Source organism: Cuculus canorus, chromosome 3 (assembly GCF_017976375.1).
Source record: "Cuculus canorus isolate bCucCan1 chromosome 3, bCucCan1.pri, whole genome shotgun sequence".
Lineage (NCBI taxonomy): Eukaryota > Metazoa > Chordata > Aves > Cuculiformes > Cuculidae > Cuculus > Cuculus canorus.
This window is the reverse complement of record NC_071403.1, coordinates 26,754,572-26,771,266: the sequence shown is the minus strand read 5'-3', so window position 1 is coordinate 26,771,266 and position 16,695 is coordinate 26,754,572. Positions and strand designations below refer to the sequence as shown.

At 43.0% G+C, this 16,695-nt stretch overlaps 1 protein-coding gene across 5 annotated transcripts; it reads left to right on the top strand.

The window, feature by feature from the left end:
- Positions 1 to 2,000: 2,000 nt before the first annotated feature.
- COQ3 (coenzyme Q3, methyltransferase) lies at positions 2,001 to 15,181 on the top strand. 5 transcript variants are annotated; one of them, XM_054063547.1, is made up of 9 exons: positions 2,008 to 2,100; positions 3,700 to 3,823; positions 4,215 to 4,373; positions 4,532 to 4,631; positions 6,218 to 6,460; positions 7,645 to 7,804; positions 9,678 to 11,137; positions 13,045 to 13,127; positions 13,786 to 15,176. In XM_054063547.1, the coding sequence occupies exons 1-7, from the start codon at positions 2,037 to 2,039 to the stop codon at positions 9,872 to 9,874; spliced, it is 1,047 nt and encodes a 348-aa protein (XP_053919522.1). In that variant the 5' UTR covers positions 2,008 to 2,036; the 3' UTR covers positions 9,875 to 11,137; positions 13,045 to 13,127; positions 13,786 to 15,176. The 5 variants fall into 5 exon arrangements, with proteins under 5 accessions (XP_053919525.1, XP_053919523.1, XP_053919522.1 ...); XM_054063550.1 differs by having other exon boundaries at positions 2,001 to 2,100; positions 3,726 to 3,823; positions 13,045 to 15,180; XM_054063548.1 differs by having other exon boundaries at positions 2,004 to 2,100; positions 3,730 to 3,823; positions 13,045 to 15,180.
- The last annotated feature ends 1,514 nt before the right edge of the window (positions 15,182 to 16,695 follow it).

Here is a 16,695-nt window from a genome sequence, read left to right as displayed (position 1 = left end):
AGGTAAAATACTTGCCAGTGTGCATGTTTTTACTCGCTTGTTACTAAATTTTTTAAAAATCATAAATAGAAAACTAATGGGAAAGTATGGATTGACTCGCTCTCCCAATTTTGTTTGCTCTGCTAAATAAATGAGAAATAATAAATTCATTTGCATGAGTGATACACAGACACACTTCGAAGGAAGGCTTAGGTTTTGTGTCTTAAGGAGACCGTGTGTCTTAGCATAAGGGATTTCTTTGAGCTCTGTTTTTCCAGCAGCTCTGAGGTCTTATTAATGACTCAAGTCCACTGCTCTGCGAGCTTTGTGAGATGGAAAGCAGGTGAGTAGGGAAGCAGTGCTGATACACACTGGGCAGGTATTTTATTGCAGCCAAGAAAGGCTTCTTGGAGATCTCTAAGTAGTCTAGTCCTTCTCTAGATTTTTGGGGTTTTTTGGAATAAACCAAACTTTAACTATTAGATGAATTATACTTACAGGAGACCTATAAGTGGGCATATTTCAGTGGCAAGGGTTGTAGCACCGCCAAGGTGGGTTACTGAAAACAGAGTGGCATTAGGCAGAGGAAAGAGCGGGTCCAGCCGCGAGTGGTTTGTGCTGCTCCAGCCCTGCTGCTGCCCTTGGCTTTGGCCGGCCGAGCCCGCGGATGCCGGTGTCCGCACGGCCGGGCAGGGAATGCGGTCACTGCCATCATCTGCCCGGAGCGCGCGGGAGCGCTGCCAGCCCTGCCTTGTCCGGCTGATTCCTGCCTCCCGGCTGATCCCTGCCTTCCCTGCTGATCCCTGTCAGCTCTGCTTTTCCTGTCGACCCCCGTCTCCCTGACGGCTCTGGTCTCCTCAGGTATTCCCCACAAGACCTGCGGCTCATAACATGTCAGAAAATCGATCGTTTCTTAAACACGGTTCAATTCTTTACTATTCCAGCGTGTCGCACTGGGATTGGGGAATGCCGCGCCCGGCCTCGGGGCAGGAGCAGGGATGCGCAGGGCTCTGCGCTGCCTCTGCCCTCGCCCGGGAGGGAGAACCGCGGAATGGCTAGGTTGGGAAAGACATTTGAGATCATCGAGTCCAACCGTCCCCGTCCACTGCTAAACCATGGAGTCCTGGGGTGGTTTGGGCTGGAAGGGTCCTTAAAGCCGACAGCGCCACCCTGCCATGGGCAGGGACACCTCCCACTGACCAGGCTGCTCAGAGTCCCATCCAACCTGGCCTTGAGCACCTCCAGAAAAGGGGCATCCACAGCTCCCCTGGGCAGCCCCTGCTAGTGTCTCACCTGATCTGTCAGCATCTTATCTACCCATCCTCCAAACACCTCCAGGGATGGTGACTCAACCACCGTCCTGCGCAGCCTATTCCAGTGCCCGATGACCTTTTCGTTAAGTTTTTCCTGATGTCCAGTCTGAACTTCCCCCGGCACAACTTGAAGCTGTTCCCTCTCATCCTATTACCTATCGCTGGGGCACAGAGACCAACACTCACTTTCCTATAACCTCCTTTCGGTAGTGGACCGTGATAAGGTCTCCCCTCAGCCTCCTTTAACAACCCCAGTTCCCTCAGCCGCTCCTCACAAGACTTGTTCTCCAGCCCCTCCAGCAGCTTCGTGGCTCTTCTCTGGACACGCTACAGCACCTCAATGTCCTTCTTGTAATGAGGGGCCCAAACTGAACACAGTATTCATGGCGCGGTCTCACCAGTGCTGAGTACAGGGGCCCAATCACTCCGCTGGCCCTGCTGGCCGTGCTGTTTCTGATACAGACCAAGATGCCATTGGCCTTCTTGACCACCCGGGCACACTGCTGGCTCATGCTCAGCCGCTGTCAGCCAACACCCCCAGGTTCTTCTCCGCCAGGCAGCGTTCCAGCCACTGTCCCCCACGCCTGTGGCACTGCAGGGGGCTGCTGTGCCACCTCTCCGCCCCAGGCACCGCCCCCGCCCGGAGGCGCGCTCTGCCCACACCTGGCCTGGCGGCACCCATGGGCGGGGGAAACGTCATCGCCGCGCGCCGGGAGTGGGCGGGGCGCTGCGGAGGCCGCGACGATGTGGGGCGGCGGGTCTGCGCGCGCCCTCTCCCGCGCCCTCGCGCGCCGGCGGGCGGTGAGCGGTGAGCGGGGGGAGCGGGAGGAGGGGGGAGCTCGGTGACCTGCGGGCCCGCCGGGCTGTGGCCTCAGAGCCTGGAGTCCAACCCCGTGGGCAGGGACACCTCCCACCAGGCCGGGCTGCTCGAGGACCCGTCCAGCCCCAGTTTCTTACTAATGTCTAGTCTAAATCTTCCTCCCTCCAATTTGAAGCCATTCCCCCTAGTCCTATCGCTCCACGCCCCTGTACAAAGTCCCTTCCCAGCTTTCTTGTAGCTCCTTAAGGTACTGGAAGGTCATTGTAAGGTCTCCTTGGAGCCTTCTCCAGGGTGAACAGCCCCAGCTCTCTCAGCTGTCCTTGCATGGGAGGTGCTCCAGCCCTCTGATCATCCCTGTAGCCTCCTCTGGACCCGTTACAACAGTTCCATAACCTTCTTATGTTGGGGATTCCAGAGCTGGACACAATACTCCAAAACTCATCCTCCGGGTGTCGGGCAGTGGGGTGTGCCTGTGGTTCGGGGATTGTGGTGATGAGGCAGCAGCTGGACCGTGTGCAGAGTGGCAGAGCCGAGCCATGTGTGTCAGAGCAGGCGTGGAGAAGAGGGTTCAGGACGGTGTTGATAGAAGAAGTAGTTACTATTTCAAAAACTAGAATATTTTTGATTAAAGCTAAAGTAGAGTTTCATCTAAGTAATTGTATTTTTGAAAGCTAGACAGAATGTTCCTCTGATCACGTTTTCTTTCAAGCAGTGTTTTTTTCAGACACTGTTAATTCTTTCAAGATGAGAACATCTCATGTGAAGTGTAATCTATGCTGTGTCTTCTGTAATGCCCTCTGCAGCCTTTCCCCATCCCAAACACAAGGTCAGACAGAGCTGGAGCCAGTGCCAAATCAGGAAGAGTTTTTACTATTGTGAAGTTCACAATAACATTAAACTTAGTCCTTGGAAAGTAATAGAATAGGTGTAAGATTTCTGAGAAAATTTATACATACGCATGTAATTGGGAAATATATTCTGTCCCCAGCTCTTGTCTTGCTGCAACAATTGATGGAGATCAGTCGTGTTGCCCAGCCCCGATAAAGGATACTTGCTTTCTAAAGCTCCAAAAACGAGTCTTAGAGAATTTATTTGCCAACATTTTCAGTATCCGTGTCCGTGGGCTGGCTCTGCACTGTCTCTTGAGGTTTTCTTGCTTTCTTACCAGCATATATGGTACAAAATAAGTGTGCAACTATATATTTCTTGTTCAAGTATGTAATGAAATGGGAATCAGAGCCCAGCGTTGATAACTCTTGTGTGTGTACACACAACTTGTGGTCAGATTAAACATTCTGGTAAAATTCTCACTAACTGAAGCATCTCGGCTACATGAAAATTTCCTTTTCATTCAGACTCTGCAAAATGTCATCATGCATAATTTGAGAAGTACTGGGGTGCTGAATTAGCAGATGCTGTCGTTTTTAATCCCATGCAGTCCCTGAGTATGATAGTGAGTAAGCATGTAAAAATCTGCATGGTTAGTATCGTTCTAGAGCAGTGTTGTTGAACTAGCTTTTTTTTTTGCTCGTGAGCTCTCATAAAGCTGATGTATTAGATTTGCTTACCTTTATTTTATTTATGCAGATGACTATGCTGATCTGTCTTTTCAGACAGGCCTGAGAGGTACCAGTCAGAATTACAGCTGGAAAATACAGCTGAAATCCAGTAGTACTCTGCCTGTCCCTCTGACTGAAACAAAAAGCAGGATGTAAGTATTGTATCTAAAATAATCCTGTGTGACAAGGACTGTCATTTTCTACAATGATTTAATGTTACTTTGTGACAGTGTCACATAAAGCCATTTTTAAATCTCACAAATGTTTAACTGTGTGATGTGGTCTGTTTTTTGTTTCTTTTTGTAGTTTTAGTAATTACTAACTTAAAAATAACAGATGCTATACATTTTGGAAGATATATTATACAACCAGTGTGTAAAATTTGTATGGTTTTAATTAAGTATAACTGGAATCTCTAGGGGAACACAAGTTTTGTCTTTTTTTTTTTTTTTTCATTTTCTGATGCAGAATTTGTTTTTCCCGTATTTCAGCTGACATGAAATACCGGTATTAGTTTAATGACATTCAAGTTTCATTATTTAGGCTCACCATGAAGAGACTCGTGAACTTCAGCACTTCACACTCATCAGTAGATTCAAAGGAAATGAAAAAATTCCAGCTCCTTGCACATAAGTGGTGGGATGAAGAAGGAGAATATTCAGCCCTTCATTCTATGAATGATATTAGAGTGCCATTTATTAGGTATGGTTTTGAAGACAGACGTTTTATTTAATATATACAACTTCTGCATAGCCTCAGAAAACATTGTGAAAGAAAACCAATTACCAGTACTTAAGATAGGATTGCATCTACTAAACCACCTTGCGTGTTTGCCCTTAATCATATCCCTTTTCTTTCAGAGATGCTCTGTTGAACATGAGTAGAAATTATCATCTGGGAAACCCGCTTTCTGGAGTCAAGATTCTCGATGTTGGCTGTGGCGGTGGTCTGCTAAGTGAGGTAAGAAACAGTGTGCTCCTCTTTCTTTTGTTGAAAAGCATAACAAGTTTTTTAATTGTTTTACTATTACACTGTTTAATTTCTAATCCTCTCAGGAGGGACTTTTCTATGATATAATAGTTACCAAATTTTGTGGAGCGCAGTACGTTCTACAAACCCCTCAGAATATTTGTTTAGCATAGTGGTGGTGGTTTACAGAAAAGGAGGGAATTGTTCATGAGAAACTAAAATCCTGGAGTTCATCAGAAAATAAGATTTCATAACACAGTAAAGAAAAGGAGCTAGGGGAAGTTTGATATAAAATTCTTCTAATATTCCTCTGGGCAGTCACAGCATGACAAGAACAACTTTTTTTCTCTCTCTTTATCTTTCTCCTTTTTTTGCTTCAGAGCCTGGGCAAGAATTCTTTAATTATGACAATCCTTGTTACCCAAGAAGTATCGTCTGTCATAAACTTGTTCTTACACATTCATTTCTTTGAATTGCTTTTCTTCAGTTTTTTTATATGGGAGTGGGAGTTCTCGCCTTTGCTTTGATCTCATGGGAAGAGCATGGAATAACGTCAAATATCTGAGACATACTTCCTCTTTGTTGGGTGAGATTCTCCTGGTACAGGGGCTGATTTTACTGCTGCTCCCTGAGGGATCTGCACAAACTTGGGACCAAGAACTAACTATTTGTGCTGCACAGGCTCTGGACAGTGCAACAGTGCTGTATTCTATCAGTAGACTAGGGATGGTTTGTGACTTTAGGATTATAGATCTGGCTGGCTTACTCTGTGAACTTCATCAGCCTCTGAAATTAGGTGTTACAAAGGGACCTGAATCCTGTGGGTTTTGATTCTGGTTTTTTTTTTTCCCCATCATTCTGTTCTGAGCAAAATCTTGTAGTTATCTGTTGAGAGCCCGCTCTCCAGTGAGGCTGGCAAGACTGTTGTGCAGCATCACCTTCTGAGGCTGAACTACCGGTGAATTTCAGGTTGGAATAACATACATGTGGTCATGTTCTACAGCCTGTTTCAGTTTCAAAAGAGGTGATGGCTGAGGTGTTAACCTGTGAGTAAAATAACACTAGAGAAACTTGAGTGACAGCCAAGCCTGATGCTATCCTAGTAAACATCAGTGTTTAGTTCTCAGCAGTGAGAAAGCCCGAGAGATAATCAGGTATTAAGTAACCATTAAAAAGGTATGAGGATTTATCATTAAAGGTGGATGTTGAAGAAAGTAATGACAGTAATTAAATACAGTATTTCTCCCCTCACTTTGTTGTAGGAGGGTGATAGTGGAGAAAATCTTCATTTGGTGTGACAAAATGGATCCAGAAGAATTTATTCTAAAAGGCAATTTAAATGTGTACATTCCATTACATAATTTTCTAAGAAAATTAACACCACCTTCTCCAGATCTAAAGATTTTCTTGCTTTAGTAACCATTTAAAATAAAACTGATGAATCAGAGCTTATTTACTGTTGTTTTTCTTATTCTCTGGTAGATTTTTCCTGCATCGTGTATGTATGTTGCGAAGTTGCAGAAACCTTTAAGTAAAGTGTTTTCATGCAGACAATAAATTACACTCTGTATTATTAGCCTCTAGCTAGACTGGGAGCTTCAGTTACTGGAATTGATCCTCTGGAGGACAACATTAGAACAGCAGATCAGCACAAGTCATTTGATCCGGTCCTGGACAAGAGAATACAGTACAAGTCCTGTTCTCTGGAGGAGATTGTGGAAGAGTCTATGGAAACCTTTGATGTAATTGTAGCTTCTGAAGTAGTGGAGCATGTGGCTGACCTTGAAATGTTTATCAACTCTTGTTCTCAGGTGTTAAAGGTAAGAGAGTTTTTGCTTTCATTATTGGGAATATTTATTCTCTTTTACTATTAAGGCTTTCGTTTGAAGGCTTCTGAAAATTTCTAAATCTGCATTCATTCATTTGCCTTGAAGTGTTTGAGATCTGAATTGTACTCCAGAGTTGCCTTCTGTTCTCCTCCATGGTGCAAGTATGTCTTGCCAACTTCAGTAACTAAAGAGGAATTTTATTTCCCCGAACTTGCCTTAGGAAGGTGTTAATGTCATCACCCAGAATTGCAGTGTTGCTTTGCATTAAACCCTTAAGAAATCTGGTTGCATCTGCTTTCACCTAGTGAGAGAAAACATGGCCATGCTGCTGTTGATGTATGGCTGTGGTTCACACTGCATTGAAACTAACTGTAGTGTTTTTTCTGACTCACGAGATTTTATTCCAGCTCTAGCATCACGTCAGATGTGCTCCTGGATTGCTTTTAAAGCAATCATAGTTATGCTTAGAGGTAGTTAGCTATTGGCTTACTCCTCTTGATATTATTTCATTTGCAAAGAAGGATGGTAGAGTACACAAGCAGCAGGTCTCTTTAATGTCTTGATTTATTATTCTGTTCATCAGAGGGAATATAGATTATTTGAGTGGGAACCTTAACTAATTTTCAGCCTGTTTGCAACATAGAAATTATCCTTTTTTTCTACCAAACAGTCTCTTAGGTACTTAAAATTCATTTATGTCTTTCTTTTTTGACTCCGCGATCAGTAGACCCTTAAAATTTTAAGTATGGCATTCAGCAACCTCAAAAATTAACGAGTATGTTTTGCTTTAAGTTAACTGTAAGTTAAAAAAGTGTTTCTTTTTACAGCAGTTATCGTGTATGCCTTAATACCTTTTATTTATTCATTTCCTGGACAATGTTGCATTGTAAGTGGTTTTGTTAGATGTTTTTTGGGCATGGAAATGGTTTTCAGACAGTCCAAGACTTTGATTATGTTGGCTATTTGTAAAGTACTGAGTCTTACTGTTAGACCATTATATACTTTGTTGTATTTAAATGTATACTTGTAAATAGCTATCGTGGGATGAAATTAGTTCTTACTCTTGCAGCATGCAGACTTGTAGATAGACAAGTCACGTGTTTTAATGCAATTAAATTTACAATTTTTACAATTTACAATACTCTTCTAATTGAACATCTTAATCTTTTAACTAGCCTGAAGGTTCTTTATTTGTTACTACAATCAATAAAACACAGTTGTCCTATGTCCTGGGAATTGTGGTTGCAGAAAAAATAATAGGCATTGTACCGGAAGGAACACATGAGTGGGAGAAGTTTGTTCCTCCTGAAGAGCTGGAGCGCCTCCTGGAATCAAGTAAGTTCCAGGCCAGATCATGGGAATGCAGGGAGGTATCCGAAAGTCTCCCTGTAGAAATGGCAAGGGGATAAGCTAGTTGAGGGCAGTGCTAGCAGCAATACACGACCTTTCCGATGTGAGTTACCAGTCATATATTTTGAGTATAATTGCTGGTTTAAATACACTGGATTTTAGATAAAATAGCTAAACCTAATTGGGGTCCTAAGAATGCAGAGATTACTCAAACAAAATCACTGTTACCGTTGCCCCGCATTTGATTGTCTAGCTAAAAATTCTGAGGTTTTCCATCCTGTTCTGGTGACAGAATGTGTGCTCTGAAGTGATTCATGGGCTCTAGGTCAGGTTTGAGAAAATAACTGTATTAGCACTCCAGAGCTGCACTGCTGCCACTGCAGTGTTTGTCAGCTTCTCCTTTTTATCTTTTGCATGCTGCTCAATGTTATGTTACTAAAAGATTTCTTAAAAAATGTGAAGATGAAACCTACCACAAATTCATTAGTCAGTTCTTGAGAAACTGTATGATACTGATTTGAAGAAATAATTAAATCACCCTGGTTTGATTGCTTTTAAAATAGACAAAGCGTGGAGCTGGGAAGAGTTCTGCCCATTGCCCTCCTTCCCTGCAGATGTTTAAAAACTCTCTCACCAAATATTTCCCTTTGCTCTAGTCACTATAACGAAGCTGAAGTACGAGTTGAGCCGTTCTCTTGGCAAGGTCTTTTCCTGGCACTTCAAAGCGATGCCATGAGGAACATGACTAATAGGAGTTTATATGCTGGTGGTTCTTTGTATTCTCCCTTCAAAAGGAGAAGCAGGTGCAGGGGAGTGATTTATTTTGATAGGGTGTTTTGTTTTCTGCCTTCCTCATGTATCCTGCTGGGACACAATAGAGCCATGCAGTGAACTGATTACTGTTCAGCAGGGAGTGCTAAATCACTCCTTACTTGCACTGAGCCGTCGATGGGCCCCCCACGACAAGAAAGACATTGAGGTGCTGGAGCGTGTCTAGAGAAGGGCGATGAAGGTGGTGAAGGATCTAGAGAACAAGTCCTGTGAGGAGCAGCTGAGGGAACTTGGGCTGTTTAGTCTGGAGAAAAGGAGGCTGAGAGGGGACTTTGACTGCTCTCTACAGTTACCTGAAAGGCAGTTGTAGTGAGACGGGTGTTGGTCTCTTCTCCCAAGTAACAAGCAATAGGATGAGAGGAAGTGGACTCAAGTTGTGCCAGAGGAGGTTTAGATTGTCTATTATGAAAGATTTCTTCACTGAAAGGGCTGTCAAGCACTGGAACAGGCTGCCCAGGGAAGTGGTGGAGTCGTCATCCCTGCAGGCATTTAAAGGATGTGTAGATGTGGCACTTAGAAACAAATTTCAGTAATGGAGTCAGCAGTGTTAGGTTTACAGTTGGATTTGATGATCTTAAAGGTCTCTTCCAGCCTAAATGATTCTGCAGTTCTTCTGCCTCTTACTTATATTTTCCATTCCTAAGGGGAATCTGCAGAATCTTTCCAAAGATATACTCAGATTTTATTTTTGAAGTGTGTGATGTCAATCTGAAGAATGACTCCACTTACAGAAAATTATACCAGTCAGCCAGTTATGTTGGTCTGGCATGCTGCTCTGCAGTGGCTCACGGCGTAACGTGCTGACAGTATGTAGCCTGGCACAGAGCGACTGCTGCTACTGCCAGTAGCAGGACCCACTGTCACCGGTGACACCTGTGCCTGTGGTGGCATCTGACAAAGGCCAGCTTGCGAAGCACTGCTGCCCAGCTCAGAGGGAGCAGTATGTTTCAGACATGCTGGAGTTGACGTTGCGGAGACTTACAATATTTAAGAACATCAGATGTTTTATGATTGCTTTCTTTTCTAGATGGCTTTTCAGTCAAGACTGTGAATGGGATGCTGTATAATCCTTTTTCGGGGTCGTGGAGCTGGATGGAAAGCACAAGCATTAACTATGCGATGCATGCTGTGAAATCAGGGGCTCAGGAACAGTCAAGCCCAACAGGTGCCCTATCAGAGATGGAAAGCGAAAAGCACTCAGCCACAGCTGGGACTGCCGTGTGACTGTCTGAGATGCATGATGATGGACTGCCACCAGGAACAGAAAGGAAGGTTTTATCCAACTGGACATAATAAAATCTTTTGTAACAACAAGCTTGCTGTTGGCATTAATAATGTGTATGCTATTTTTGGCCAAATATTTCAGGGCAGTCTCAGAAAAAAACAAGTGTCTGTTATCTCAGGAAACTTTAAAGATTGAAATGAGCAAAGCGTTTAAAAGAGAAATATTTTTATAAGGAACTAATTTCAAATTGTTGGATAGGGAAATGCAAATTAATCTGTCAGTAGCTTGGAGGAAGCTCTTACATGTGATAGCATTTTGAGTCTTACCAGGGAAACTCAGATCTCCGTAGAATAATAGCTTAAATGTAGAATGAATTAAAAACCACAATGATGTATGATAAATAAAATACCTTAGTTACTCAACTGAGTTAAAAATATATGAAACACTTAAAACACTTGTTTCTATGTTATGCCTTCTCCCTGAGAGCAGATGAAAAAAAAAGCACCAAACCTTTTCTGTCAGGTTTTGCTGTTTCTACAGTTGACATGAGGTATCTGTGCAGACCAGAGTGCCTCAGCTGGTCTTCACCGTAAGGGTACTTGTGCCTATTATTTCCACTTTCTCCCTCTGCCCAAACAAAGGGAAGTAAAGCTGCAGGTAAAATTTTACTAAACAACCAGAGCTTTATGCTAAAAAAAGATCCACGAACAGTCTGTTCTAGAACTGAAGTGCCATACCTACTCAGTCTTAAAGTCTTAGTGTCAGATTAAGGAAAAGTGTTGATCTACAATGAAATAGGAATTCCTAAATAAAGTGTCGTTCGTGTGTGCCCATGGCTCTATCTCTTTCTTCTCTCTCCCTTCTTTTTTTCTTTCAGCTTGTATACAGGCAGAGAGGTGGCCTGGCTGTGTTTGCAGCCCCCTTTTTTTTTTTCTTTTATGTTACTTGTGCATTTCCCCTGCTGTAGAGGTTTGGTGGGCTAGATTATTGTTTTACATATTTGTGTTCCGGCTGCTTTGCTGTAGCTGCATGTTGCCTTAGGAGCCAAGTTTCATGATGGAGCTGATGATACCCAGAATAATAGTTAATTTATAATGGAAATATTAGTAATTCATAGGTATTGAGACTAAAAAGGATTGTCTAGTTTGATTATTTCCATGACAGTAAGTCCTGCTTTATGATATTTCTTTGGGCTATAGCTTGGTTTTGAGAAGAGGATTCATCTTCATGTGGAGTTCAGTGACGTAGAAATCACTATGCTGGTAAGTGAATTGTTGCAGAGGTTCATCAGTGGAAGTGGTCTAACTTCAGATCTCAAGCAGCGATATCTTAACATCTCCATTTTTTAGCTTAAGGACCCCTTTATCAGCTGCAGTTTTGAGTCAGATCACTTCTTAATTTTCTCTTAGATAAGTGGACTATTATCTCTACAGCTATTATTGCTACAGGATAAGTTTCTGAGTTTGTTTAAAATGTGGTAAACATCCTTTCTGAAGCATGACAGTGGAAATGGCTATGCAGCATTCCGATGATAGTCTCACTAATGCTGTCCGCAGGAAGAATATCACAATAGTCTTTCTGCCTGATGTTCTTCTGCATGGAGTCTCTGCTCCATTGGTCATAGATGCAATGGGGCCGCTAGCATTCAGGAGCAGGGTGACACTGCCAGAGCAGTTAACCAGTCATCTTTGTTCCCAACAGTGTGTTCAGGCTGTTTAAACCATGTGGCTTGAGTGAGTTTCCCCAACCAAGTTATCAACTTCAATCTAAATTACAGCCGTATGACTCTTTGAATTTGAAAAATTGAAAGAAACAGATCTGAAAAGCAATGGGACCAGGACAGATTCCTGGGGTAGCCCACTAGAAACATTCCCCAAGCGGGACAGACTCCCCTACACATTTGTTTTCAGACCTGTCAAGTGGAAATAACTAACATGGATAAAACTGGAATTGAACAGCTGATTTTTGTTTGCTTTAAAAGCCCTAAATCCAGATGTTTGTGTGACCAGCTGCTATCCCAGCTTTCTCTTGTTTCTCCCTGCTTGCTTGTTGCTCTCCTCTATTTTGTCATTAAACTGTGAGCCGCCTGGGGAAAGAACTGTTTTTTTCACTGCTATTTCTATTGCACTTAGCACAAAAAGCCATTGATGCTCCAGGCTCACAAGAGGGATCACGTACCAGATTAACAATGGCTGGCATTTAAGCAAACAGCACATGGACCTGATTGTCGATGGATACCCTGGTTTCACAAAAACCTTCTTGCAAGCAGCTGACCTTCTGCTCCTACACGTGTTTAGGGGCCCTGTCAACATGAGAGAGTTTAGGGAGTGGTTTAGTGAAGGATCCTAACTATCTGGTTGTATTTCATCGCTCTCCTTAAAACAAGCTCTCTTTTAGTTAGAAAGTAAATGATTGCACTAGAGAGAATTTTAGTGAGGTAACGAACAGTGCAAGAATATCCTACACCTTGCTTTTTAACCTTTTTTTAATCATTGAATTATTCATAAATGTGCATCTTGGGCACACTGTAATCAAATTCAGTACTGAATATGTACTACAAATTTATACTGCAGAAACTCTTTTATTAAAACCTGTGCATAGGAAACCAGTAGAGATTTCATGCTTCTCTGCTTGGAAATTTTAATAAGTGCTATTGAAATGGACAGAATTTAAGTCAAATAAATTTGCAGATCTTTTGGCTTTCCTGGTGCAAGTTGTTCTTGAGTATGGAGCCATAGCTTTGATCCTTACAGGAATAGCCATGGCAGGAGGTAAAAAAGTAATGTTATAGCATCAAGGCATGCACCTGGGACGAAGGGTGAGGCAAGAGATGATTCTTGTCATGAGACTGGGAAAAAGTTGTGTCTGGGGCTTGCTCTATTTCAGCTTCTGTTTATTTCTGGTTGTAGACCCTTAAATCTCATTTTCTCAGCCATTTGTTTCTGCAACACAACAAATCAGAGCAAGGAGTTGATCTGGACAAAAAAATCCAACAAAGCAAATCATGGTGTTCTGGGTAGTGTCGGCTATTCAGCTCTGATGTGGGTCAGGGTGTTGTCTCATCTCTCCCCTGTTGCTCCATGTGGTCCCAGTCCCAGCTGGGACTCTCCCAGTCCCTCTTTGCCCAGTCTGATGCTTGTCTGAATTGTAATTTATTTTTTTTTTTTAGCTTATTCCTCGGGGTGCTGCTGCTGGTTGTGCTGTTCAGGAAGCTGAATTTTCCCACTGTTGAGGACTAGTGCCAGCCTGGAGGTAAGCAGTGGGAGCACATGACCAGGGAGAATATGGGGCAGAACAGCTCCTTGAGGGACAGTAAGCTTTTAAGTTGGTTCAACCTGTCTTGTGGAACAGCACTTTCAGATAATAATTGAAGCATTAATTGCACTCAACCCTAATTTTAATTGTATGAGAACCTCAGAGGAGATTTTCATTTAATCCTTTTTTTTAAGTAAAAACAGAACTTGAAGTTCCCCTGATGTCCTGTTATGCTGTCTCGGTGCCCATTGTTCCCAGAAGGTCAAGTGACATCTCATGGCTATTTTTGCAGGACTCTACGATTTCTTTACATACATTTCCACAAACACTCTGTGTCAGGTTCCTAGGGAATGGAAAGAAGGAGGGAGAAGGTAGTGGGAAAGAAGATGTGTAGAGGCTGTGGGTTGAGATAAGAATAAAGACTATCATGTAGTAAGTTTTTCTGAAAATAACTTCTCAATTTCTTTTATGATGTTGAAATCTCAGCTTTTTCCCCCCACACTTCTAAGGAATGCTTGAAAGGAATAATCAGATACATTCTAGGGGTTCAGAAGTCAAAAAGCTCGACTTCTGTAATTAGCCAGCGTGGTGAAGCAGATTGGAGGAGAGAAAGTGAGACAGAACATGAATCATCACATCAGTATGGATACTGTAGTTACAGGGATTTGAGAGGCACCCAGGAGTACACAGAAAAGGAGTCAGCACTAAAAAGCCAGAAATTGTAGAAGGAAGAAGAGCAATGCCTGGAAGATAAATATGATTCCAATGGAGATGAGGAATGGAAATAACGGTGTACAGGGCAGTCAGGTTGAAGTGTGCCTTTGAAGAGGAACTACCGATGGTTAGGTGCGTGGTTCTGTGTCAGAGGGAAGCGTAGCAGTTCAGCTATTCACAGCCTTCTCACTGGTTTTGGATGTTAACCTCCAGTGCCTTGTTCCAAATGCCTACCACCTCACTGATGTCCTGCAAGGGAAAGCTGGACTTCTGTAGCTTCAAACTAAATCTTGGTCACTTAGTACTTGTGGCTAGCTTCCGCATTGATGATGCTCCCCTTATTTATGTAGAGGATCTCTTATCCTGCTGTATGCAAATGTATTCCCACTGTTCTTTGCATTTAATTCCCTTTTATCAAGAGCATAAACTAGAGCAGAGCTTCTTCACTCCCCATCCCAGGATGCCCACAGGTATGAACAACTTGTATCCTAAAACTAGAACACTATTGACTTGAGTCAGCATTTATTTAATAAAATTACAAATATTGTCTTGTTAAAGGGAAAAATGCGTAAGCCCAAATGCATAATTTCTCTTCCCTATCAACTTGAACTGCTCAACGGCACTGCTTCTCCCTTGCTGCCGCTGCTGGGCTTTGCTGATCCCACAGGGGAGCAGTAACATTTAGTGTACAGCTGTCCTTCTGTACCTCTAAAGCAGACCTTGTGGTTTATTTGGTTCTTTGCTGTGTCAGAATGAGTTTCTGTTTTTCCAAATTGGAGTGAATATTATTGTGTTGTCTCCTGCTTCATGATAAGTAACAAAAATAGATCTTTTTATGTAATGCACTGTCTTGCCATCATAACCGCATATTTTCCCCAGCCACTTTTCCAATGAAAGCAGAACACTGCTTTTTATATCCCTTTCAAAACTGTTTGATTCTGCTTAGAATGAACAGTACTATAAATTTGAATAAAAATGACGCTCTTTTCAGATTATGTTTTTTTTTGTCATAAAAGTCAACCTGTATTTCCCCTGGTTCCTCCAGTTTATAGGACAAAATTCTAATATTTTAACGTTTGTGCTAAATGTAGACGTCATTTGTAGTGACATATGTCCCATTGTCTTGGAGCAATATAAAATGATGTCATGCTTTATTCTAGTCAGAAGGGCTGGGATTTCCTCTAGGATGTAAAATCACCTGACGTCTTGACTTACACATGCATTAATTGCGCAGCCCCCTCTCAGGAATTCATGATGTGTACTTTGATCTGCATTTTATTGTGTTTTTGTTCCCACATGGAGTCACTCCAGGGATAGAATCAATATTCACTTTTTTAATAAAAAAATAAAACTGTTTTCTGCTTAAAAGCGTTGTGAACATCATTAGTGTTCCATTAATAAATCTGAAACCTCTGTTGTGTCCCCATGAGATGTGTTAACTGAATAAAACCCCAAACAACCTGGAGACAACCTGGATGCTAAACTGCTAATATTGCTTTGTATCTTAGCTGCATTATAAAAACTCGCAATAACAGGAGATATAGGAAAAGAGCTGGGGTTTATTTCCCGAATTAGAGGAGGCACATACAACCTCAAGACATTAATGAGAGTAAACAAAAAATGCAACAGAAGGGAGACCTCAAAAGAATGTATGCAGCTCACATAAATAACTGTAAAAGTTGGCAGCTTTACCCTCAATGCCCTTTGATGAATCATAGCCGCAGAAGGGAAGTCTGGGGTTTAATTCCCTGCTTTGCCTCCTGCTGTCGGATAAGCAGCATCTGTGTCTCGCCTCTCTTGATCCACCTTGAGGTTACGCTTTACAAAATGAGTGGGACCTGGTCAGCCTCGGGATCTTCCCTTCAGAGTGCTCCTTGCCCCACTCCCCAGCTGTGACAGAGGAGGTCCTGACCTGGACACAGCCACCGAGTGCCGGCTGTTGCTGCAGGAATGGAGGCATCTATAGCGGGTGGGTGGTTAGATACACACCAGTGAAGAAGTCAGTCGGACACAAAAAGCAGTAGAAGATACAAACACAGACCTGAGAAGGCAGCACTGTCTGCAGGCAAATGAAAATCCTAAGGCAAGTAACAGGCAAGAATGTTGTTACCAACAAGTTTTAAAATGTTTTGCACCCTGAGAAGGCTTGGAGGACATCTTACAGCGACCTTCCAGTACCTGAAGGGGGGCTACGGGAAAGCTGGAGAGGGGCTATTCAGAAAGGCTTGTGGGGATAGGACCAGGGGGAATAGGTATAAACTGGAGAGGGGCAGATTTAGACTGGATATTGGAAATAATTTCTTCACCATGAGAGTGGTGAGGCACTGGCACAGGCTGCCCAGGGAAGCTGTGGCTGCGCCATCCCTGGAGGTGTTCAAGGCCAGGTTGGATGAGGCCTTGGGCAGCCTGATCTGGTGGGAGGTGTCCCTGCCCATGGCAGGGGGGTTGGAACTGGATGATCTTTAAGGTTCCTTCCAACCCAAACTATTCTATGATTCTATGATTGTGTCTGCCATGCCCAGGATGTTAAAAAACAGTAAACCCCAATGCTGTTTTTTCTAAACAAAGCAGCAGCAGATTTCCTTTGAATGTGAAAGAAAAGTGCCCCAGTGTTCATTAATCCGTCATCCTGACAGCGTGACCATCTAACTCTTTGAGAGCACAAACCTTATAAACATGAGGATGGTTCCTTGACTGCAGTCTTCCCCAGAGGCCTCTGCTCTGCAGCCAGGAAAATACATGACCCTTTGAATTTTGAATCACCAGAACAGTGTTTCTCAGTGAGAAACGTCCCACTGAAGCTGCCGACAGAGGTGTCTGCTGAGGAGAAATTTGTGCAGAAATCTGTCTC